Source organism: Ips typographus, linkage group LG5 (assembly GCF_016097725.1).
Source record: "Ips typographus isolate SLU linkage group LG5, UJ_Ityp_2.0, whole genome shotgun sequence".
NCBI classification, from domain to species: domain Eukaryota; kingdom Metazoa; phylum Arthropoda; class Insecta; order Coleoptera; family Curculionidae; genus Ips; species Ips typographus.
Window position 1 is genome coordinate 10,977,633 of NC_138426.1, and position 26,436 is coordinate 11,004,068.

The window sequence follows — 26,436 nt, forward strand, 5'->3', positions numbered from 1 at the left end:
TGAAACAATGTAAAAAAATAACAAATTTCTCCGTTTGAATGTGAAAATCGCCAGTTTTTTATTTTTTTTCTTAAAATTTGACACGATCTAACATTCTCAACCATTATCTTTTACTCTAATTCTGACAGCTATTGACAGTTTTAATTGACAAAAAAATAAATAAACAGAAATGGCAGGTTTTCGCATATTTATTTTTGTCGATTTTTGACAGCGTTGCCAAACCGTGACCAGGGTTGTCAGCAGCTGAAAATTGGCTAAAATGACAGCAAATAAGACTTTTGTAATAATTTATTATAAAATGAGCGTTTTCAGCGTTTTGGCCTTGCAAATTTACTAGAATGACTGAAAATAGTTCGATAAGTTACTTTCCATCAAATTTGTCTAATTTCCAAAATATTTACCTTGTAAATTGACTAGAATGACTAGAAGTAGACATGTAAGTCACTTTCCAGGAAATTTGATAATTTTTAAAAATTTTTGATCTGGAAAATTGATTAGAATGGCTGGAAATAGTCCGGTAAGTCAATTTTCATGAAATTTTTCCAATTTCCAATATATTTACCTTGTAAATTCAGTAGAATGACTACAAGTAGTCTGGTAAGTCACTTTCCATGAAATCTGTCTAATTTCCAACATATTTACCTTGCAAATTGACTAGAATGACTAATGACTAGAAGTAGTAGACCTGTAAGTCACTTTCCATGAAATTTGATCATTTTTCAAAATTTTTGATCTGCAAAAATGACTAGAATGACTTAAATTAGTCTGGTAAGTCACTTTTCATAAAATTTGATAATTTTTCAATATTTCCGATCTAGAATATTGACTAGAATGACTTAAATTAGTCCGGTGTGCCACTTTTCATAAAATTTGACCATTTTCCAATACTTTAAACTTGAAAATTTACTATAATGAGTAGAAATAGTCCGGTAAGTTAATTTCTATGGAACTTATCAATTTTCCGATATTTTGACTTTAAAAATTCACCGAGATGACCGGGAATAGTCCGGTAAACCAATTTCCAAGGAACTTATTAATTTTTCAATATTTTGACATGGAAAATTGACCAAGATGACTGGAAAAAGTCCGGTAAGTCAATTTTCATAAAATGTCTGACTTTTCAATATTTTGACCTTGTAAATTGTCTAGAATGACTATCACGGTAAGTCACTTTTCATGAAATTTTACCATTTTTCAATATTTTGACATTGAAAATTGCCTAGAATGGCTGGAAATAGTCCGGTATGTCAATTTCTATGAAATTTGACCATTTTGCAATGTTTTGACATAAAACTTTGACTAGAATGACTTGAAATAATCCGGTAAATCAATTTCCATGAAATTTGACCATTTTCCAGTATTTTGACATTAATTAGAATGACCGGAAATAGTCCGGTAAGTCAACTTCTACGAAATTTAACCATTTTTCAATATTTTATTGCTTTCAGCTTTGAAAATAGAATTTCAAGACTGTCTTCTCTAATTTTTTGACACAGCAGACATAATAAACAATTTGTAAATTCTCCATGGCTTTAAAAATGTCATTTTTAGCTTTGTCACTACAAAATTGACTTCTAGACAACTCAGTGCTAAAAAATCGAGCAATTCTTAAAAATGTAGACCTATTTAGTGCCTTAAGACTGCTTTTCAGCCTAGAAAATCGAGTTTCAAGACTATATTCAAAAAGTTTTTGACTTATCAGGCCTGAAAGCCAGTTTGTACACTGTCCATAGTCTTGAAAATGTTATTTCAAGCTTCTTCACTATTAAATTGACTTCTCAGTGCAAAAAATTTGAGCATTTCAAAGAAATTCGTTCTGTTTTTAGTGCTTTAAGACTGAAAAATCCAGTTTAAGATGGTTTATATTAGCAAAAGCTAAGTTTCAGACACTTCAGTAATAAAAGTATGAAATTTTGGCACTAAATTCTACAATATTAGTCTTGACAACTCATTTTTAGAAATGAATTAGTCCGAAAAATTAATTTAGACAGTTTCCAGTGTTTAATTGATTTCTGGACTTATTTCAGTCCAGAAAATCGAGTTGAACACCAATTAAAGTCCTGAAATAGGCTTTTCGACTTTCTTCAGTCTTCTTTCTCTTATTTCTGGCTTTAAAACCCATTTTTAGGCTATTTTTAGTAGTAAAAAACTAGTTTTATGAGCAACAATCTAGGTCTTAACTTCAAGACTGTTTTTAGTGCTTGAAATCCAGTTTCAGACACTCGACAAATTGTATAGAGTAAAAAAATGAATTTTAAGACTAATCCTAGTAGTAAATAACAAGTTTTTAGACTATTCAGTACAAATTTCAACTCTCACAAGTCTTGAATGTTCAGTTTTACACTAACTATAGTCTCAAGTCTAAAAAATTGAACGCCAGTAAAAATTAGTCCAAAAATTCTGTTTTTTTTTTAATTTTTCATTGTCAAAAATTAACTTTTAACCTCCCAGATGACCAGACTTGAATTCTTTTGAACAATTTTAAAGTAAAAATTACAATTAATAATAATTAAATTGCCCCAGACTGGTTTCACCTTTCACATTTTCGAATTTTATTTCAGGACACCCTGTATTCAATTAAAATTGCTGCAATTCATTTTTTGTGCTAACCGTGCCTGGGATTGAAATACAGGGTGTTCAATAATTTAGTACAAAACGTTGCGCAATATACAGAGAGTCCTGTGGAAAATACAGCTCTGCAAATTTCAGCTTCAAAAATCGTGTTTTTTGTCATAATAAGGACTGTATCTTCCTTAGAAAACGTTTTTCAGGAAAATAACAAAATGCATGTCAACTTGTTTTTTGATGGGGAATTATGACACTTAAAACTGGACCACTTTGTATAAACATTTCTGAAAGAATGTGTAAAAAAATTATGCAGAAACCTACTTTGTACATAAAACTATAAAGGAAATGAGTTTTTAGGAAAATCAGAGAATGAATCAAGAACCGACGTCAACAACTTAAACCTTTCAACGTAAACGTAAAACTCAAATAAACAAACCGGTATATGATCTACGTTTCACCACAATTACTGTGTATAATTAAAATTGATCGTTTATTTTCGATAATTTTTCTATTTTACCGAGTGTTGTTGTATTTATTAAGCCTGAGAAGTTCCTCACAGACCACGTAAATATACGTCGGTGCAACGGTTTATTAATTTTTTCCGTACAAAACCAGATAAATAAATAATAATATTGCAATATTGCCGACTTCAATCAGGTTTTATCAATCAACGAGCAGTAGTTTATTTTTAAGAAACAGTTTAGGTAGGATTTTAAAATGATGAACCGGATTCTGTAAATGTTATTTTAGTTACAAAACCACACTTTCAAATTTTGAATGTAAATAAGGGTATTTTGATTTTGTAAATATACAGAGTGATTCATAAAGAATTGGAAATGTCAAAACGAGGCCAAAACCAACCAAAATATACCTGAGGTACATGATAGAGAAATCAGCCCTATTTCAGATTTTGAATAAAATTTCACGTTTGATATGAAAAGTTATCTACCTAAATTTATCTAAAATTTGTTAAAACACTAATTCTTAATATGCCAGTAATGTCCACTAATTTCTTGTAATGCCCAGTAATTCCTAATAATTTCTAATAACTAACCTAACCTAGCCTAACAATACCCACTAACTTCCTGAATTACAAACTTGATTGAGTCTAACAAACCTTTTTTAATAAAAAAAAAGTAAAAATAAGAAAATATACGTGCAACGATTTAACCGGAAGTAGATATCAATTGCAGCTTATTTTAAATGAGACACCCTGTATATATTTTTTTGGATGTTTCTGAGATATTTACCATTTTGTGTGAAATTTCATCAGGAAAGGTTTTTTTTTGGTTTTTGTGTTTTTGTCATGTTAGACAAGGTTTGTTCTAAAAGTGGGTGCAGAAAAACGTCAAAATATATAATACAGTGTGGTCAAAATATTAGTTTTAAAAAAGGATAGAAAGTGTAGTAGAAAGTGTGTCAACTGCAGCTTATTTTAAATGAGACACCCTGTATATATTTTTTTGGATGTTTCTGAGATATTTACCATTTTGTGTGAAATTTCATCAGGAAAGGTTTTTTTTTTGGTTTTTGTGTTTTTGTCATGTTAGACAAGGTTTGTTTTAGGAGTGGGTGCAGAAAAACGTCAAAATTTATAATACAGTGTGGTCAAAATATTAGTTTTAAAAATGGACAGAAAGTGTAGTAGATATCAACTGCAGCTTATTTTAAATGAGACACTCTGTATATATTTTTTTGGATGTTTCTGAGATATTTACCATTTTGTGTGAAATTTCATCAGGAAAGGTTTTTTTTTTTTTGATTTTTGTATTTTTATCATGTTAGACAAGGTTTGTTCTAGGAGTGGGTGCAGAAAAACGTCAAAATATATAATACAGTGTGGTCAAAATATTAGTTTTAAAAAAGGACAGAAAGTCCAAAATTGACTCATTTTTTCATGAGTTTTTTGGTGCATCTTTTCGTTCAATCGTCAATATCTAGCTTATTTGCTACACTTTGTCTAAGTTTTTATATGTCAATAAATAGCCAATGAAATGAGCTTTTTATTGACGTATTAAAGTTGATTGATTACTAGTACGGTTTTGCTCCTAAAGGACAGTCAAAATTGTTGAAACGTAAAATTACAAAATTTATAATTCTTCCTTGATTTCCAACAGATTTCATTGAAATTACCAAACTTTATTTATTATATTTTTGCTTATATTTGAATGGTAGATAATTTAGACCTTTTCAATTTTATTAATAGTTTCCATAATACTAATTTAATGGCCAGTAATGCCTACTTATTCTTAGTAATGTTGCCAATTCCCAAGTAATGCCCACTAATTCCTACAGTGTGTACACTATAATGCCCTAGTGACTCAAACTGACAGATTTTATAAATGTTTGGTGATCGTACAAAAATTTGAATATGCTTTTATTTTTGTTTGATTTATGTTATAAAATAAGTAAATTGTAAGTTAATTTAAATTATAGAAGTTAGTATTGGGTAAAAGTATTTTTATGTTTTGCCTTTTTCGGTTGTAGGTTTGTTGGAATAAACATATCCAATTAACAGAAAGGTTTGTTCATAAATAAAGAATAATTGTAAATTTGAACTTGTTTGCACTTATACCAAGTCGAAAACATTTGAATACATCCTCATGCCGTTTATTTGCGGTTCCATTTTATTATTAGTCACATTTCCATTAGAGAATTGTTTGTATAAAACGAAAGTGTAAAGGTGTGTCCACACTGTTAATATCCGTTCCAAACAGTAAAATTGCGTTTAGAAATGCTGTGAAAAGTAACTTTCCCGGAATTTTACTCATTAGTGACAACTTTTTCAAATTAACTTTAAACTTTAGTTGAGTAATTTATGACTTTCTAGAAAATTAGTGAAATGCAGGGATGGGAAGCATAATACGCTCATGTATTATACATTTTTTTACTAGCTCCGTTATTTGAAGAGTTTAAGAAAGTTGTAGAAAATTTCATGCTTTATAAGATTGTATTGAGGTGTTTTTGCCCTTAAGGGCCTCCTAAACCAACTTTATTTTGACTGAGCATAGCGTAGTAAAAACCAAATAAGTACCAAATTATGTATTGTTTTTTGTTAGGTGATTGGATAGGAAATTTAATGAGGATTTCAAAAATGTGCTTGAAAACGTCATTTTCTCACTGTAAGTGGGTTTGACAAGCGATTTTGTCCCTAACTGTTCTTTCAATCTGTGTTTCCGGCAGTTCAAACTTTGACACCGTTTTCTTACCTGACTGTACCAAAATTTGTAGTGTTTTTTTCAGATTATCGGATAAGAAATTTAATGAGGATTCCAAAAATGTGCTTAAAACAGTGATTTTCTTACTCCACGTGGGTTTGACAACCAATTTTGTCCCTGACTGTTCTTTGAAACTGTGTCTCTGGTAGTTCAAACTTTGACACCGTTTTCTTACCTGACTGTACCAAGATTTTTTGTGTTTTTTTAGGTTATCGGATAAGAAATTTAATGTGGATTCCAAAAATGTGCTTAAAACAGTGATTTTCTTACTCCAAGTGGGTTTGACAACCAATTTTGTCCCTGACTGTTCTTTGAAACTGTGTCTCTGGCAGTTCAAACTTTGACACCGTTTTCTTACCTGACTGTACCAAGATTTTTTGTGTTTTTTAGGTTATCGGATAAGAAATTTAATGAGGATTCCAAAAATGTGCTTAAAACAGTGATTTTCTTACTCCATGTGGGTTTGACAACCAATTTTGTCCCTGACTGTTCTTTGAAACTGTGTCTCTGACAGTTCAAATTTTGATACCGTTTTTTTACCTGACTGTACCAAATTTTTTTGTGATTTTTTAGGATATCGGATAAGAAATTTAATGAGGATTCCAAAAATGTGCTTAAAACAATAATTTTCTTACTCCAAGTGGGTTTAACAAGCGATTTTGTCCTTGACTGTTCTTTCAATCTGTCTTTCTGGCAGTTCAATCTTTGACATCGCTTTTCTCCCTGACAGTACCAATTTTTGTAGTGTTTATTAAGGCTATTACATAGGAAATTTAATGAGGATTTCAAAAGTGTGTTTAAAACTGTCAGTTTCTCACTGCACGTGAGTTTGACAAGCAATTTTGGTTCTGACTGTCCTTTCAATCTGTCTTTCTGGCAGTTAAAATGTTGACACCGTTTTTTCCCTCACTGTACCAAATAAAAAAGTGTTTTTCAAGTATATTCAATATGACGTAAAACCATAATATGTCACACTTGTTATGTCACTCTTTCATACATACATCACGTGACCTTTAGGGCAACATTTTGTTCTTAATTATAGTCACCGTGACTGCAAGGATGCTACTTCTTACGGGGTTAACCCCGTAAGAAAAGTCAAGGTTTCATTCGACATTTGAAAATAGTCACGTGACTTTCATAACTAAATTTAATAAATAAAACCAATCACGTTAATTACATACAGTAATTTTTTAAGTCGTAAAAATAACCACGTGACTTTCAGAGCCACTTCTTCCACTGCACCCTGTATATTTCCGGTTGTTTACAAACACGATTATTTATTTCTCAGTTATAATAACTATCTCTGAAAGTATATACAGAGTGAGTTTTAACTTCACTTAATTTAGTAGTAGTGTTTTTATTATTATTATTATTATTACTAAATTGTAATTCATGTTACAATGAGAATTAAAAACAAAACCATCACAATAATGCTGCAGATAACAGAAATTTTCTTAGTTCCTATTACAAATAGTCAAATCGTTAATAACATTTTTCTAGGTTAATGATAGTAAATATTTAGATTAGTTACTTAAATACAATAATTTCGAAGTTTTATTTGTGTTAAAAGTATCTTATAAATGTTAATAGATTGGATTAAATATCTGCTATTAATTTCATGTACCATTCCAGTTTTAAACGTTTTTAGTATTCAATGATTTAAATATTTCTTAGTTTGGTCTAAGCAGAAATAATTAACAAATAATGGATGATATACAATACTTAAATAATGGTAAAAGAGTCAAATTCATGTTACAGTAACATTAAAAGTGTTTTTTTCGATTTCCAGATGAGTTTCTACCTTTAATAAGATTGTTTCTTGATGCTCCCAAATGTAAATGGATTAGACTTTTGATCGTTGCAGGAAAAGTAGTGTCAACACTAGTGTGTTTATGGCAAGTTTTTTATATTTTAAAACACTTTGATGCCCGGTATTTTCTTCTCTACTCTCCATTTCTCTTCATATCAAGTTTTGTACGTTTTCCACCATACAAAAGCAAACAAAAAACACAAAAAGAGTAACAATTTTAGGTGGCTGCCACTTTATTTTTGTACACTTACGGTTACGAGACTTTCAAACACCAAATACCGGAATTTAAGAGGACTTTTTACTGGCACATTAATATGGCATCACCCCGTACAAGAAAACGGATTATCAAGGAAAGTCACCTTTCTAAATATATGAATAGAACGCAAGTGATTCTGGTGGAGTTAACCTCCATTTCTATTGCCTACAAGTTGGTTACTGATAGTGCCAATTTTTTTGCTCCAAGTGCTGATATTATTAAATTCTATCCAGGTAGATTGTGCACTTTATAGTAGGCCCATTCTTAGGACAAAAATCATGTCAAATTTAGTTTATTAACAAATCAAAATTTGAAATAATTTTAAGCAGAAAGTTTCATATGATACTAGCCCAGTAAATGAAAAGGTATGGAAGGAAGGTTTGTTTATGGAAAAACAGAGTACGTCACTGGATTTTCAGGTCAATTTACTGATTATATAGCAAATTTCAGGGCCGTAACCCCCAGATTCAGAAAATACTGACTGAAATTGTGTTTTATTGCTTTTTAACTGACATTCTTTCATTTTTTATGTTAATGGTCATAGTTTCAGTAAAGTAAGGATTTTTTATGGAAAAAACAGAGTACGTCTCTGGATTTTAAGGTCAATTTACTGATTACATAGCAAATTTCAGGGCCGTAATCCCCAGATTTCGAAAATACTGACTGAAATTGTGTTTTATAGCATTTTAACTGACATTCTTTAATTTTTGATGGTAATGGTCACAGTTTCAGTGAAGTAAGGATTGTTTATGGAAAAACAGAGTACGTCTCTGGATTCTAAAGTCAATTTACGTTTTGCATAGCAAATTTCAGTGCCCTAACCCACAGATTTCGAAAATACTGACTGAAATTATGTTTTATTGCTTTTTAACTGACATTCTTTCATTTTTGATGGTAATGGCCACATTTTCAGTAAAGTAAGGTTTGTTTATGAGAAAAAGAGTACGTCTCTGGATTTTAAGGTCAATTTACTGATTACATAGCAAATTTTAGGGCCGTAACCCCCAGATTTCGAAAATATTGACTGAAATTGTGTTTTATAACATTTTAACTGACATTCTTTCATTTTTGATGATAATGGTCACAGTTTCAGTAAAGTAAGGATTGTTTATGGAAAAACAGAGTACGTCTCTGGATTTTAAGGTCAATTTACTGATTACATAGCAAATTTCAGAGCCGTAACTCCTAAATTTCGAAAATACTGACTGAAATTGTGTTTTATAACATTTTAACTGATATTCTTTAATTTTGATGTTAATGGTCACATTTCAGTAAAGTAAGGATTGTTTATGAAAAAAACAGAGTACGTCTCTGAGTTTTAAGGTCAATTTACTGATTACATAGCAAATTTCAAGGCAGTAACCCCTAGATTTCGAAAATACTGACTGAAATTGTGTTTTATAACATTTTAACTGACATTCTTTCATTTTTGGTGATAATGGTCAAAGTTTCAGTAAAGTAAGGATTGATTATAGAAAAACATAGTAGATCTCTGGTTTTTAAGGTCAATTTACTGATTACATAGCAAGTTTCAGTGCCGTAACCCCCAGATTTCGAAAATATTGACTGAAATTGTGTTTTATTGCTTTTTAACTGACATTCCTTCATTTTTGATGGTAATGGTCACAGTTTCAGTAAAGTAAGGTTTGTTTATGGAAAAACAGAGTACGTCTCTGGATTTTAAGGTTAATTTACTGCCTACACAACAAATTTCAGGACCTTAACCCCCAGTTTTGAAAATACTGACTGAAATTGTGTTTTATTACATTTTAACTGACACACTTATGTTTTTAATTGTATTTATCACAGTTTGAAAGAAGAACTATAAAAGATATCGAAAAACTGGACTGAATGAAACTTGTAGCAAATTTAATCAGCTTTTATTTTCTGTAGAGTGATCATGTCGGTACAACACACAGTTTCCGAGATATAAACGAAAAACCAGAAAATGAGACTTTCAAAACGTACTACTACTACTATTATTGTATATCGATTCATATTGTATATTGATATAAGTACTATTTTTCGAGCATTTTTTGCCTGGACTTTACGTACAGTTTTAGTATAATAAGCCTGATTTGATTTTATTTTGAGATTAAAACAAACTTTAAATCTAAAAACCAACAAATTTTAGGCCTGAATGTGATCTTTTGTTGGGTATTTGCACCATTTATCTGTATGGCGGCTTTTCCCATTTTCTTTTCACGATGGCACGCCTACTACATCATATGGTACCTGAAATTCCAGTACTACATGCTTATTGATGTGATCGTTTCTGCCCAAAACCCAAACGCCAACTCCATATGGAAGAAACACGCCAAAGGTGGGGATTTTTTGAAATTTTTTCTCAAACGACACCAGGAAATAATTGCGTAAGTAACTGAGACCATGGAAGTGTCAAGTGATGAAAAAAACTTTTAGGTTCATGGACAAAACCCATTCAGATTGCGTTATTCTAAACAGTTTTTACTTTTTTGCGGCGCAACTCATCATCCTGTATACGGTTTTTCAAATGTTTTCTGTCAGTTATTTCAGTGACCAATCAATCAGTTTATGACAGTTTGATTACAGAATAATGTGGGCTGGTTTGCTGTTTCTATGTCAATGGCTTCATACGTTTTCGGGGCTTGTCAGGTTGCGTTGCATTGTCAAGCTTTCGAGGATACTGTAAGTATGGCAGAACATGTCAAAATGTCACTTTACAACCCTTGTTCAGATTGAGGAAGTAGTGGACGAGTTCTGCAATGTAAATTGGTACTATTGGGATATCAAAAATATTAAGTGTTACAGAACTATTCATTTCTATCTGTGTCAAAGAACAACAGCATTTCCTGTCATATCCGTCATAGAACCCAACTATAATCAACTTAAAAGAGTAAGTAGACTGTGATAGATCAATTGAGGTTAAAATTATGGTTTTAGGTGGCACAACTCTGGTCCACTGTGTTTAACATCTATTATTCCATGAGCAAGTCCTAGTTTTGGTTAACTTGAGAATAAGTGTGTTTTTTATATACAGGATGAGAAAAAAAACTGTATTTTTTCTATGGTAAATTTCATTCTATTTTTGTAAGTACCTATAACATGCTAGTGAAGTTATTTAGGTCACTTTGTATACACAATGCCACTAATCTCCAAAAGCTGTTTTCAGTCAATTACAGTCCTCACATCCTCTAATAGAAATATATTCTTGAATTTTTGAAAAAACTGTCTGTTTTGCCCTTCCTTCCCCTCCAATTCACTGTGGAGTTTTAGCTCTGAGTGTGCGCAATCCATCGATACCAAAATATACAGTGTGTCCGAAATATTCGACTTTTACTCCTTTGAACGCAATACTGTCATTTTCAAAGCAGTTCTCTGGTTTGGTTAACACCAACTTTAACTCTAAATATCTCAGAAACTGTAACAATTTTGTGTAGATAATATTGGGTCACCGTGTAGCTCTGAGTGTGTGCAATCCATCTATACCAAAATATACAGTGTGTCCGAAATTTTCGACTTTTATTCCTTTGAACGCAACACTGTCATTTTCAAAGCAATTATTCTCTGGTTTTGGTTAATACCAACTTTAACCTTAAATATCTCAGAAACTGTAACAATTTTGTATAGATAATATTGGGTCACCGTGTAGCTCAGAGTGTGCGGAATTCATCGATACCAAAATATACAGTGTGTCCGAAATTTATTCCTTTGAACGCAACACTGTCATTTTCAAAGCAATTCTCTGGTTTGGTTAACACCAATTTTAACCCTAAATATTTCAGAAACTGTAAGAATTTTGTATGGATAATATTGGGTCACCGTGTAGCTTTGAATGGGCGCAATCCATCGATACTAAAACATACAGGGTGTTTCATTAAATTGTTCATTTTCAAAAAATTAAGATTTTTTTAGCAGAAATTCAATTTTAAATTTAAATTTGCTAGAAGTTTAGTTTTTTTTTTAATGCCAAACGGTACGTTTTACAAAAAAGTGAATTTTTTTAGAAAAATGTCAGCTTTCTACTTTCACGTCACTCCGCCATATTGGATTTAAAACAAACCAAACAAAAAAATTTAAACTAATTTTACTAAAACTTGTAATGCCTTCGTAATCATGTAGTGTAAATTTGATTAAAATATCTCGAAAACTGCAAGAGTTAGAACGACGTAACTGTATATGTCAGAAAATCAGTTTATAAGACAAAAGTAACTGAAAAATCATAAAAACCGATACACCCTGTATATTTTTTAGTATGTTTTGAACAAAAATAAGTAATTTTATTAAATTTCGTCCTGTTATCAGTCAATTATTCAACGATTTAATAGTATATTCTATATTAAGAGCGGAAAGTATATATTTGCCGCTTGCACATGAAATTTGCAGCTTGAGGCGAAGCCGAACGCTGCAATCATGTAAAAGCGGCAAAAGTACTTTTGGCTCGAAATATAGACGATATTTTTTCGACGACTGCTGTGGGGTGGATGAGAAGGACAACTCACATCATTTTCGTCGCTCGAACTCATTGTCACCGATAAATCACTTTGACGGAATGTGGTTATTTCAAACAGGTATGTCAAGCGTTGTTATGGAAACGCCGAAAAAAGTTGGTGAGTAGATTGTTAGTAGAAAGCGAAAACGCTCTAGAGCAGAAAATCTCTCTTTCTGCTCGCGCGCGGCAAATAACCCCTTTCTGCTTCTAAATGGAAGCGTACATGAGGTACTTTCAAAGTCAGTCGTCGAAAAACATTTTTTAAATCACAATGACATTAGCCTATTTACAGATGTAACCAAACTTGTTTTTAATAAAATATTGTATTAAACACGTGACTTAAACTCGAAGAAGTGTCTTTTCGTGAATAAAAAATGGTTTAAGTCCCTTGCTGTATAAATAACTATAATTTCTAATCTGTAGTTTCTGTAAAAGTTAAAGAAAGTGTCATTAGTACATTTCTAAAGTCATTAAACGAATTTTTTTGTCATTAGCTCTGGTATTAATTTTGCTCCTTATAGTTTTTAAATACAGAGTAAAAGTTAATGGATGTCCACAGTTTAGTGTTTGTTGCCTGTTGAAAATAATGTCAATCAATAATAATTAATTACAAACTGAATAGACTCCATATGAGATTAACTTTGTGTCTATACTAAAAATCAAAGTTAAGTGGAATGACGTAATATTGTTTCAATTTCGACAAGGTAATCTGTAAGTAATTTTGTTTATCTGAAAATCTACTATATTCAGAGTGTTTCAAAAAAGAAAAAAATCAGTCTATTGGGAAAAAAAAATCAGGAACATTCAAAGTAATTTAAAAAAAAAATGAAAATCAAGCAGAAATATTCCTTCAATTTCTTTTGAAAACTTTTAGTTTGCTTTTTATTATTAATTGTCTTGTTTCATATTGATTTTTGATGAGTGATTGTTGTATTGTGCTAACCAATCAAAATGAGTTATTTTTGTGAGTTATATCTGTTAATTGCGAACTTACGTCATTTATAAGATTTGAAAAGTTTTAAACAATTTTTGGAGGACAAAAATGCACATTTTTGCTGATTTTTGACAATGGTCTGAAAAATCTTATTCTGACACATCAGTTATTAATTTCCCTACTCTGCATTTTGTAATTCACTATTATTATTATTGTAAAAACGTGTAAGAAACTATCAGAAAATAGAGGAAATAAAAGGGTTGCTCAAAAGGCTACAGGGCCGTATTTGGGAAAAAAATTTGTTTCCTAAAATTTTTGATTATATTAACAACATTGACAGACTTAATTTTGATTGTTTGGACTGTTTTTTAATCACTGTTTAATTCTGGGGAAATTGAATGTGAAGTGGAATTACTAGACAATCTGCACAGATGCTGGACTCTTGAAAAACAGATATCAAACAATATTTAGATCCGGAAATTACAACTGCAAGACTGCATGTCAAAAATCTCGTTATTTTTGTAATCCTCTGCTCTGCCAACTCTAGACAACAAAAAACCAAATAAGACAGGACATTTAGTTGTCCAGTTTAACTAACCTTAAAGGATCATTTACACTTGATTCTCCATGTGAAATTGTGACATTTTCTGCTAATTTATGGAGACTACAATTCAGTGTGATGCTACAACAAAAACCACTAATATCCAATATTTGAACAATGGTAGGTTTGGAAATACCAAAAAAACGACTTTCTCAGTTTCTTCTATTGTAGAAGAATTCATACCAGGAATCAGGATTTTCCTGGATCTAATCAAACACAAACAACTGAGGGTGATAGTGTATGTAGGAACTGCATTCGCAATATTGGTGTCACTTTGGCAAACATATTACATTTTAACTAATTTTGATGTGCAATATTTTCTGAAATATTCCCCATTCATGCTGGCAACCACCTATGTAAGTAACTTTAAACTTATTGAACAGTTAGTAACTGAAATTTGCATTGAAGTCCAGCATAACCCTGTGCATGTATATCTATGGATACCATTCCCTCAGTCCGCACGTGGAATATTTCAAAAAAAACTTCTACTGGAGTATCAAAATGGCATCACCCAGTACAAGAAAACGAATCGTGGATGAGAGCTATCAAACTCGTTACATGAACAGAATTCAATTAGTTTTGGTTGAAATTGCATGTTTTTGTGTGGCATACAAGCTGGTTACTGACAGTACCAACTGTTTTGCTCCTAGTGCTGTAATGGCCAAATACAGTTTAGGTTTGTCACAAAGTTATTCTAATTTGCTTTGTTTTCTTGTACAAGTCAATTTTAGATTTGAACATGGTATTTTGCTGGATGTTTGCTCCGTTAATTTGCCTGGGAGTGTTTCCAATTTTTCTGTCAATATGGCATTCGTACTACCTGATTCTGTACTTGAAATATCAAATTTGTATGCTAATTGATGTGATTAATGGGAAAGTAAATTTGATTCCAGCAGACGAGAAGGAAGACGGATTGAAAGTTTTTCAAGGAATTCTGAAAAGGCATTACGAAATTATTGAGTGAGAATATTTAGTAATAGCAAAAGATGTGTGATCTATCAACTTACTATTGTATGTACAGGGTGTCTCAAATTGGATGGTTTTACGAAATAATATCTACAAAAGTAGCAAAGGTAGAGAGTTTTGCGAATCTGTTCTTGATTTTTGTGAAAGAAGCCCCCGTTTCTGAGCTACAGGGTGATTGTGAAAATAAGACAATTTGGAAACCCTCTCGAATTTTCTTTATCATTGGCGAAGCAGGAAAGCTACAAAAGGCTTCTTACAGAAATTTCTAGAATCTAAAAAAATCTCTAATAAAATCTAAAAAATTACTTTTTCAAAAATATAGAACACTATTCAAAAAAGTTGTATTTTTTTAACGATTTTATAAAAAAGTACTTTTTGCATGGGTTTTGCAACATTTTTTTTTTTAAATCGACTTGTTTGATGACAAAAGCACAGCAAATATAGCAAAATGCAAAAAAGAAGAACATTTTTGCATTAAAAATCATTAAAAAATTAAAACTTACAGGACATTGACTTTGAACCAGCTTTTTTTAAAGATCACGTGACTTTTCCGCCATTTTCATTCACAAAGCCAAGTGAATATTTTCCCGGCCATTTTAAATTGCTTTTTCGTAAAATTTCAAAGTCACGTGACACACACAATTTGGCAAATCTAGAAAACACGTGGAACAAAATTATTGGCTAATGATGAGAAATGTCACGTGATTTTTTTTTTCATTTGAAAGGAAAAAAATCATCAAAAAACGGTCAAAATTTGTTCTAAAACTGCATGGAGCGACCAGAGCTTTTTGACGTCACAATGACGTAATTTGACAATTGGTCAAATTATGGTTTTGCCACATTACGTCATCGTGACGTTTGATGAAGTGTCACACGTGACATTTGGCGGCTATTTTAACTTTTTTCATGTAAAATGAAAAAAAAAACAACTTGACTTTTTTCATCATTACTCAATAATTTTTTTTTACCAGATTTGCCAAATTTACGTTAAAACTTTTCAAACACTCTTTCATTCAATCGTGAATAACTATCTTATTTGACACATAATGGATGGTCTTTTATATGTCGATGGATAGCCAATAAAATGGGCTTTCCAACGATATAACTACTTTGCTTGACCGGTTTAATAGTTTTGCTGCTAAAGTACGTTAAAGTTGACCAATGTTGTCCTGTTCGATTTTTATGCACTGTTTTGCTTTAACCTAAATAACTTCCTTATTTGACTGACATGATAAGGACTTTAATATGTCAATGGATAGCCAAAAAATTGAGCTTTGTAAAAATATGACAGTTTTGGTTAATTGGTTTGACGGTTTGGCCCCTAGAGCGCGTCAAAATTTTCTGATCAGTATTTAACTCAAAAATACTGAAACTCAAAAAATACTCTCTCGTAAATAACTCTCCAATTTGGTAGCTTCTTTGTAGACTTTTATACATCAATGGATAGCTAATGAAATGGGCTTTCCAGCAATATGGCAACACTGATTGGTTGATTTATTGGTTGGGCCGCTAGAGGGCGTCAAAGTTGATTTTTTCCTTTTTTTAGTGCAGTGTTTGATTTAATCGTAAATAACTTGCTTATTTAATCCACACTATACGTCAATCAAAAGATATGACAACGCTGGTTGGTACTTACTAATTTTGGTGTTTCTGACCTAAAAAAACCGTTTGAGATCCTTTTGTAATACTTTCAATACTCAGAAGACAGTTTCAAAAACACTGGTGACATTTTGGTGTTTTTGAGTTGCAAAAAAAAATTAAAAACAAAGATAAATAAAATAAGATAAACATGCTCTTTAAAAAAACGCATTTTTAAGGAGAATGCACTGTTGCTACTTTTGAAGACCGTAAAACCGTCAAATTTGAGACACCCTATATATTCAAAGTTTTAGGCATTAAATTTACCTACTTTGTTATGCTGCAAAATTAGTTGAATTTCATAATGATTTTCAAAAAGCATATGTCAAGTATATGCCTGTCATGACCATGTTTATGAATATACTTTTATGTATTTTTATTGTTAAGTTTTACTTGTTTTTATTCTATATTTCAGATTTTTGGCCAAAATAGAATCGGCATGTTATACTCTAAACAGTGCCTACGTGATTAGCGGTCAACTGATCATATTATACACAGTTTTTTTCATATTTTCAGTAAGTATGAATAAAATACCTTTTAATTCAACTAGCTTGATAATCATTCTCGTACATAACTCAGTTTAGAGCATTCTAGAGCGGTAATAATTGTTTTACGCACTACAATGTTTGTTTACGCCTAGACTTCTATGGCGAACGAGTTTACCACCCAGCATTTACAGCCCAGTCCGTGAGAGCCGCGGGCCGTAAAGTTGACCCAAAAAAGTCAGTTGTTATTGACAACGGGCCGTAAAATAAACCAATGTATGTTATAAACAAAAAATACACAAAGTTCAGAAAAGGAACCAGAAAGTTTTGATAAAACTTCAATGGTTCAGAAAAATATTTTAAAAAAATCATTTTTTGCATGTTAGTTCCCTAAAATGTGAACACAAATTATTGTCTATATTAATTTTTTTGAATTGTCGAAGAAAAATCAAATTTTGTCACTGCTGGAATGACGAGAATATCTTTAATTATGTGCTTTGTGGTTATATTATCTTATATGTATGTCAACTAGTACTATAAACTGCTTCTTTCAGCCCTCTATAAGTAAATCACTAGTTTCCTACTAAATTGTATTTTAGAGTCATGCTGGTTGGTTTATTGCCTGCGCTTCAATGAGTGCTTACGTATTCTGCGGCTGTCAAAGTGCGCTTGAATGTCAAAAATTTGAAGATACTGTGAGTAAAATTACTATTACACTCAACGTGCTAAAAACAAACGGAAATATCACTCAGCAGATCCATAAAATCTAAAATATCCATGAAATTTTCATTTTACCATCTGTTTAGTGCGTCGAGTATAATTTTTGATACTTTATAATATTGAAACAATTAAAATGAAGATAAAAGAATTGGCAGACGCCTTCTACACCATAAACTGGTATAATTGGGACTTGGACACTATGAAATCGTACATGATTGCTCACCAATTCATTTCTAAAGGACGAAGCAAAATTCCGATGATGTCTATTGTACAAGGAAATTTTGAGCAGTTGAAAAAAGTACCAAAACCACTGATTTTTTTCTCAAATTGTACTAAAAGATATTATTGTACTGTACTTTCAGGTGGCACAACTTTGGTTCAGTATATTTAACTTCTATTACTCCCAGAGGAAAGCCATGTCTGGATAATCACCAATGTAGTAGTAATAAAAATGTGTTATGGTAAATGTATGTTTAGGTTTTTCTTTTCTCTTTAATGCAGATTAAAAATTAGGTTGAACATCCTGTATATGTTCAATCGTATTGCGGTTGGCAGGAGGTGAAAGATCGGTTGAAGAGGAACATTTTGAGCCTGTATATTTTACCTTTAAATCACCTGCTTTTCTAATACTCAGTACTTGCTTTTTATTACCAACAATTAAGTGAATGATTCCTCTTTAGTTTTTTCCCTTAGATTGACCATTTTTACCATTTAATTAAATTATTACTCAAAAAATAGTTTGAATTATTTATTTTCACGTTGCTGCATACTGAACAAAGATTAGTTTTTTATTGATTATAACCTTCTTTACTGCTAAGGCTTAATGGGACTAAATACAGAGAAAAACTTAGTATACAGCTTTTAGTTAAGCAAAAACCAAATGGAAGACTGCAAAATTGAGTATCTTAATAATGGTAAGTTTCAGTGTTACTTTCTCACATGCACACTGTAAAATCTCCAATTTGTAGACGACTACATACCTTTCATACGATATCATCTTGATCTGTTAAGATTTACAGTAGTCAAAATAATAATTTACGTCACAACCATAATAGCAACCATAATTTGGTTGTGGGAAGCTTACGATATGTTGAAACACTTTGAAATAAACTACTTTCTAAACTATTCCCCAGCTTTCTTTGCATCTGGATTTGTAAGTAATCTACTGAATGTTACCAGATTGTAATACAAAACTTGTAGGTTATAGTAACTTTATATTTGTACGTTTACGGATATCATTCGTTTAGTTCTCGAGTTCAGGGTTTTAAGTCAACATTTTTTTGGAGTTTAAGTATGGCCTCAGTGAAAACTAGAAAAGCAATTTTGCAACAATGTCAGGTAACTAAGTACTTAAATCGATCGATTATAGTAACCACTGGACTTACTTGCATCTCGTTATCTCGGAAACTGATTGTTGATGGTCCGAGTTTTTTTGCAGTCAGTGCGGATATTTCTATATATCGTCCAGGTAAGTCTAATCATCCAGATAGTATTTACCCAAAAATATATAAAATTTAGGGTTTACAATAAAGTAAGGCAAAAATAATCATCACCACCGAATTCCTCTTCCTCAAATTAGTAGAAAACCAGTCTAAATTCATTTTAACTTTTTTTTGTGAAAGCACTAAAATGTTCTGGAATGTTCAAATCTGCAGAAAGTTTTCGAACGATTTTAAAAACTTCTACAACGATCTACAAATATCTGTAAGGTCGTAGAACGTTTTAGAAGACTAGAACGACATTTTGGAATGTTCTAGAAGGTTCCAAATAGTTCTACAACGTTTTAGGAAGAGTATGCACCACGTAAAGTGAACCTCCCTAACCTTTTTCTCTATTTTTTGGCTCTTTTTTTTTGAAAAACAGTTTTCTGTTGCCTATCCTGACAAGCCATAACGAATTTACCAACAATTGAAGTTTAAAACTCCAGTCTAGGTTCCCTGTGACGTCACGAGGCACGTTTCAGTATCATTGAACAACGAAACGTTTTTCAGATAATCTACGTTCTACTACTTTTTAGGATCTTATTCATATTGTTGTAGTTATAAAATTGATAATCATTAATATTTTATCAGAAAATTGAGAATTAGGGATAAAAATTAACAATTTTCAGTTAACATGGGAAAAATTTTAATTTCTGATGAGTACAACCTTACCAGCAGATCTAAAAACTGGGGATTTAGGTTTCTTATTCCAGAAATTTGAAAATTGTTGATTGAGAAAAAGGGTTATTATTACTATTTTCAGCCTTCTGACTTAAATTATGATAGTTTGGACAACAAACAACCAATTTAAGAAACGATTCGACTTTCAGTAGAATTGTTACACTTTGAAAATTAAAGAAGAACTAATTGATATTTACAGCCAAAAAACATAAACTTAAAGATAAAAACATGATATTTTGCTACTTTCAGCCATTAAATAGCCATTTTATAACAGTTAATACGTCAATTCACGTCAAATAGAGAACCAATTCAAGATTATCAAACAATCTATGATTTTCAGTACAATTTTGGCAATTTGACACTAAAAAGTTAACAATTTTGGTTCCTTATGCTGAAAATTTGAATTTTTTTTACTTCCAAGCTTATGGCAGTACCGATAATAAGTAATTTAATAAGTTCAAAAAACAAGATTTTAATTTAAAAGAAATGTTGGTAATCTTCTCTTCTCTTCAGTAATTTAAAAAATTTAGGTTCAGACTGTGATTTTCTTTGTAGTGTATACTATTGAAAATTCACAGTCTAAACTTAAACTTAATTAAAAAACTTAAAAATATAGGTTATTAGTACTTTTGGTCATTTTAGAGCTAACATATTTATGACAGTGGCAATATGACTTTTAACTGTCATTTTTTGAGGTAAAAAATTGAATGTCAAAATTGTACAAGCTTTATCAAACATGTCAAACATGTGTAGTCTTCACTTTGACAACCCGTAACTCGGTTATTTTGACAGCTATCGAGTTGATTGTGATTGTGTGAAATTCCCTTTAAATCAACCTATATGGTGTCTCTAGTAAATTGGACAAATAACTATGTTATTTTTACTAGAATTGTCAAAAGATAAATTACTGTCAAACATATACATACTTCACTTTGTTAACTGTTATTACCGTTTCTCTATCTTCTTTAATTGTCTTTAACTCTCTCTCGGTTTCATTCAACCTGCCATATTTCTTCTGTTTCTTTAAAGATGACAGGTATCCTTATTTGACACGTGTCAACTTGATTACTATAAGAGCTAGAAATTTCGTTCCAACGCCAAAATATAGTTCGGAATTTCAAGTTTTTTTTATCTTAACGTAATTTTCTTGATAATATTACAAATAACTGAGTTATTTGATCGAAGAAAGAGCAGTGCAAGTAAACAAGTTTTAATGAAAACACTCAAAAGTAAATAATTTAAATACCTCCCTCCCAAGAAAACAAAATCCATAATCTGGCAACACTGTGTTGAAATGTCAAAAGTCAAATTGAAAGCACTAACGTCAACTGTCTGCGGAGTTGCCGACTTGTGCCACATTTGATTGACAATCTGGAATACAAATATAACCTTTAAATTAACTTTCTAAAATACCTAGACCGTTAAATGACCGACCAATCATAAGTTCTTGGTATTGGGTATTTGATTAAAATTTTAATTAATTTTGGTTTCTGATAAAAAAATATATGACAAACAATACAAAGACAACTCTAGTGTAAAACACAGATTGCATTGCATGCAAAACAAGAAAGAAAATAAGTCTTAAATTCAAATTGGTCGCAATTTTACAAAGTAGGAATTTCATGCAACTCGGACGTGCCTTGTGACGTAGCAACTTTTTGCGTGACGTCATTTTAATGGAAAAGGCAGCACTTTTCCTTAAATTTAGATAATTATTTCTAAACCATCTACTCGCTTATGTTCAGGAAAGTTTCAATCAAAAACATAATTGGTTTAAAACCGAATTTGAGCAAATGATTTGCACTCTACTTAACCATGTTGGCAAAAGGAAACAAATTTTAGTAAAATCCAACGGATTTTACAATTTTTAGTTAAAATTTAGCATAAGCAACCTGATGAGCATGTCTCTATCAACGTTTACATTGCTCTTTTATGAAATTGCTTATTGTTGGAGATTTCAGACAGATGTTAAATGCTTTTGATCTTGTCCTGTTCATGTACTATAAAAGGTACATTGGTTTTGCTACACTTTATAATAAAAACACAATTTCAATGAGCATATTCTAAAAATTATTAATTTTTTAACATTATTTCTCGTTTAGATTCGATGATTTGGACAATGTTCTCACCTCTAATCAGTTTGGGCTTCTTCCCCATTTTTATGTCAATATGGCAATGTCACTATCTGCTCTTGTACACCAGATTTCAGCTGCTAATGCTTAGGGACGTCATAGCTTCAAAAGAAAATCCAATTTTCAAATCGCTGAAATTTGGAACAAAAACTGGAAAGGAGACAAATTTGTTGCAGTTTTTTTTACAACGACATCACCAAATACTCGGGTACGAATCGCATGTTTCTGATGGTACTATGACATGTTTTTGATTCTAATATTATTACATTTTAGGTTTTTGAATAACTTGTACCCCCAATGTGCTATATTAATATTTATATACATGATATTCAGTCAGTTTATTACGTTATACATTGTTTTTGCAGTGTTTGCGGTAAGTAATAGGTAGGATGTCTGCTTTTACAATTTGTACATGACATTTTGACACTTGTAACTGTAAAGATCCAATAAAATTGTCTTACTAAAGTCACGTGACTACTTTTTCAATTTTTTTTTTTTGACACTTGACTTTGACTTGATTTTTTAAGGTTAGGTACGTGACAATTTTTCCAAATTCTGACCGTGAAGTCACGTGTGTTTGTTTTTACAGTTCATCAACGACATTTTATTACTTAAAAGCATGCAAATCTAATAAAGTCGCGTTCCTCAGGTCACGTGACTGTTTTTCCAAATTTTTAACACTCAATTGAACCTTGAGAAGTTTCAGTATTAAAGTCCCAAACCTTAAAATTGATTTCTAAAGACACGTGACTACTTTTTCAAGGCTTCAGGCTTTACTTGAAAGTTTTTTTTTAATTTCCAGGTTAGGTAAAACTAGCTTAAGCCACGTGTGACTCTAATGTGTTGTTTTTCAACATTTTGACACTTGAAACCAGTCATATCCAATATAATTGTGTTCATCAGGTCACGTGACTGTTCTTCCAAACTTTTGACACTCAATTTGATCTTGAAAAGTTTCAGTATTAAAGTCACAAAGCTTCAAATTGATTTCTAAAGACTCGTGACTACTTTTTCAAGGCTTCAGGCTTTACTTGAAAGTTTTTTTTAAATTTCCAGGTCAGGTAAGACTAGCTTAAGCCACGTGTGACTCTAATGTGTTATTTTTCAACATTTTGACACTTGACACCAGGCATATCCAATATAATTGTGTTCATCAGGTCACGTGACTGTTTTTCCAAATTCTTGACATTTTACTTGACCTTAAAAGTGTCAATATTAAAAGCCTAAAGCTTGAAATTAATTTTTCACTGTCACGTGACAGTTTTTAGCTTCGGTTAGGCAACATGTCTGGTCTTTGAATGCGTACATGACATTTTGACACTCGTAACAACAAAGATCCAATAAAATTGTGTTTCTCAGGTCACATGACAGATTTTTAATTTTTTTCAAGTCACGTGTCTCTGTTTACAATTCGTAAACAACATTTTGATACATGTAACTATAAAAATCCAATAAAATTGTCTTCCTCAGGTCACGTGACTGATTTTCCAAATAATTCACCTTAAAAAATGTCAGTAAGATTAAAACTGATTTTTCAAAGTCACGGCGTGACAATTTTTAGGTTAGGTTAGGTGGTATGTCAGCTCTTACAATTCGTACACGACATTTTGACACTTTTAACTAATAAACGTCCAATAAAATTGTGTATCTAAACTCACGTGACTGTTGTTGCTAATATTCAGCTTAAGTTAGGTTAGGTTAAGTTGGATTGATGATTATTGTTGGCAATTTCTAAAATTACGCATTTGCGCTACTTCTAGAATATAATTTAATAAATTTTGACAGCCTCATGTGACAGCTGTCAAATGAATTGACACGTCAAAGTACATACATTGTCTTTTTCAACTCGATCAAATTACTTAAGAATCGATAAAGCACATTACTACTTGATTAATGCTTTAAGTACATTATTTGAAAGGACGACTATTTACTACTTATTACTTCATAGTAGGTACATTATTCAATAGGCATGGAATGATAGCTATTACTCACGAAGATAAAGTTTGCGTAAATCATCTAGTGAGTAATAGCCATTACATGCGTGTAGAATACTATACTTTTTCTATGACTGTGGAAAGTATTTACAACGAATATAGACAATTTGACAGGTATAGAAAAAATCAAAGTAAATTAAGTGACACACTGATTTTGTCACTTTTCAAGTATGTTTTGTACCTTTATGGGATTGAATTTGACAGTTTCCATGTTTAGGAGGTACTTGACGGTCAAATGTCATAACTGTCAAGCTATAAAATAAGTTTGATACTGTTTATACTGATTCACAGGATTTTAAGAGTATTTTGTGGTTTTACAGCTTTAAGAAGACAATTTTGACAGTTAACAAAAATGACAAAAATGCACTAATAAAGGTATAAATTGCATTCAACCAAAGTCAAACTGATTTCATTAATTTTCCAAGATATTTCGTTGTTTTGTAACTCTATAGGATTTAGTTTGACAGTTTCCAGGTTTAGAATAGAACAAAAGAGAGCTGTAACTGACGGCCAAACGTCATAACTGTCAAATCTACACTCATCAAGCTATAAAATACCTGTGATACTGTTTATACCGAGTTTACTGGATTTTAAGAGTGTTTTGTGGTTTTACAGCTTTATGGAAAGGATTTTGACGGTTGTCATATATAAAAATTGACTAAAATTAAGTCAGAAACACACAAACAAATATGTTATAAATACCAAAAATGCACTGATGATAATATAAAATACATTCAATTAAAGTAAAACTAATTTTGTTACTTTTTAAAGATGTTTCCTTGTTTTTTACCTTTATGGGATCGAATTTGACAGTTTCCAGGTTTAAGACAGAACTGTAATTGACAGCCAAACGTCATAACTGTCAAATCTCCACTCATAAAGCTATAAATACCTTTGTTGCTGTTTATACTGTTTTTATAGGATTTTAGGAGTGTTTTGTGGTTTTACGGCTTTATGGAAACGATTTTGACGGTTGTCATATTCAAAAATAGACTAAAATTAAGTCAGGAACACACAAACAAATGTTATAAATGCCAAAAATGCACTGATGATAAGATAAAGTCAAACTGATTTTGTTATTTTTTAAGGATGTTTCCTTGTTTTTGATTGAATTTGACAGTTTCCAGATTTAGAACAGTACAAAAGGCAGAGCTGTAAGTGACAGCCAAATGTCATCTGTCAAAATAGGACGTAATAATGTAACAGAAAGGAAAATCAAAGTTTAGGAATAACACTATGGACTTTTACGTCGCCACAGGAAAATGAATAGTCTAAATTTGACAAATGAAGAACAAACGTTCCAAAGGTTACATTCTAAACATTAACTGTTACGTCACTCGATTTGAATTTGATTTTTGCTATACCTATATTGGTAGTGTCCTGAACTGTAGTGAGTAATATTAGTAATAAATCATTACTCTCTGGTAGGTAATGGGTGTTCTATTCAAAAGTAGTGAGTAATCAGCATCTTATTAAACAGTCATATGTAGAAAAAGTATTTTACTAATCACCAGATTTGTGTAATAATGTACGTTTTAAAAACATGCAAAAATTGGAAAAACGTATTTGAAATATTTGGTATATTTATTGAATAACTTTGAAAAACTCTTTGTAAATTTTCCTTTCTCCATATTTTAGAAACAGCTCGGATGGTTTATGGCTGTAGTGGAAATGACCGGTTACATCCTAATAGCCTGGCAAATTGCGTACGATTCTCAATTGTTTGAACAAACCGTAAGTAATTGAATTGAATTTGAAAATTGAAATTGAATTTTAAAATTACCTAAAAAAAACACAATTTTTCAACTAAAAAACGATTTTAGATTGAGGAACTGGCTGACACATTTTACTCACTGGACTGGTACAATTGGGACAACAAAAAAATGAAGGATTTTATGGTTGCACATTGTTACGTGTCACAAAAAGTGAACACATTACCAGTATTTTCGATTCTGGAACCCAACATGAAACAACTAACAAAAGTTTGTTAAAAAAAAATGTTATACAGTAAAGTATTTCAATTTACTATATTATTTTCAGATTGCACAGTTATGGTTAACAATATTTAATCTGTATTACTCGATGAAGAATACTTAATTGAGTTTAGTTTGTCTTGATCAAACACCAAATAAAACTTTTTTTTTCTGAATAGTTCAGTGTTTCACTAACCCTCGTTATTTACTACAGTAAGAAATGGATTTACAGTACCTTAATGATGGTACCCAAACTAGATTGCTACCATTTCCTTTCTGAAAGTTTGCTTTTCCAGGGGAGTACTTACCACACGTGCGCTATTTTCTAGATTTCCCCAAATATAAACTTGTGAGGTGGGCTTTTTATCTAGGACAACTCTATTCAACTTCAATTTTCTTCTGGCAAGTTTACCTAATTGCAAAACACTTTAACTCTCAATACTTCCTACGTTACGGGCCAATTTCGTTTTGTTTCGGTTTTGTAAGTCAACTTTAAAGTTTCTAAAGT

The 26,436-nt window shown here is 31.3% G+C and overlaps 3 protein-coding genes across 6 annotated transcripts in view; 2 read left to right on the forward strand and 1 right to left on the reverse strand.

Moving 5' to 3' along the window:
* Positions 1–26,436, reverse strand: part of LOC145729248 (G-protein coupled receptor dmsr-1-like) — a 115,285-nt gene that overhangs the window by 39,903 nt on the left and 48,946 nt on the right. For 2 of the 4 annotated variants that reach the window (XM_081979927.1, XM_081979928.1), the window contains exon 2: positions 21,076–21,200. The exons of 1 other annotated variant lie outside the window; for it this stretch is intronic. In XM_081979927.1, the coding sequence (XP_081836053.1) occupies positions 21,076–21,200 (125 nt within the window). Of the gene's footprint in view, positions 1–21,075; positions 21,201–21,958; positions 22,341–26,436 lie in introns of those variants that run through there. One more of the 4 variants, XM_081979929.1, reaches the window with a different exon arrangement.
* LOC145729252 (uncharacterized) lies at positions 14,360–18,349 on the forward strand. The gene is made up of 6 exons (XM_081979934.1): positions 14,360–14,534; positions 14,590–14,818; positions 16,878–16,977; positions 17,547–17,642; positions 17,807–17,965; positions 18,030–18,349. Exons 1-6 carry the CDS (start codon positions 14,360–14,362, stop codon positions 18,093–18,095), a joined length of 825 nt encoding a protein of 274 aa, XP_081836060.1. The 3' UTR covers positions 18,096–18,349.
* Positions 19,015–26,105, forward strand: LOC145729250 (uncharacterized). The gene is made up of 6 exons (XM_081979932.1): positions 19,015–19,135; positions 21,932–22,169; positions 22,235–22,334; positions 25,594–25,689; positions 25,779–25,937; positions 25,996–26,105. Exons 2-6 carry the CDS (start codon positions 21,937–21,939, stop codon positions 26,050–26,052), a joined length of 645 nt encoding a protein of 214 aa, XP_081836058.1. The 5' UTR covers positions 19,015–19,135; positions 21,932–21,936; the 3' UTR covers positions 26,053–26,105.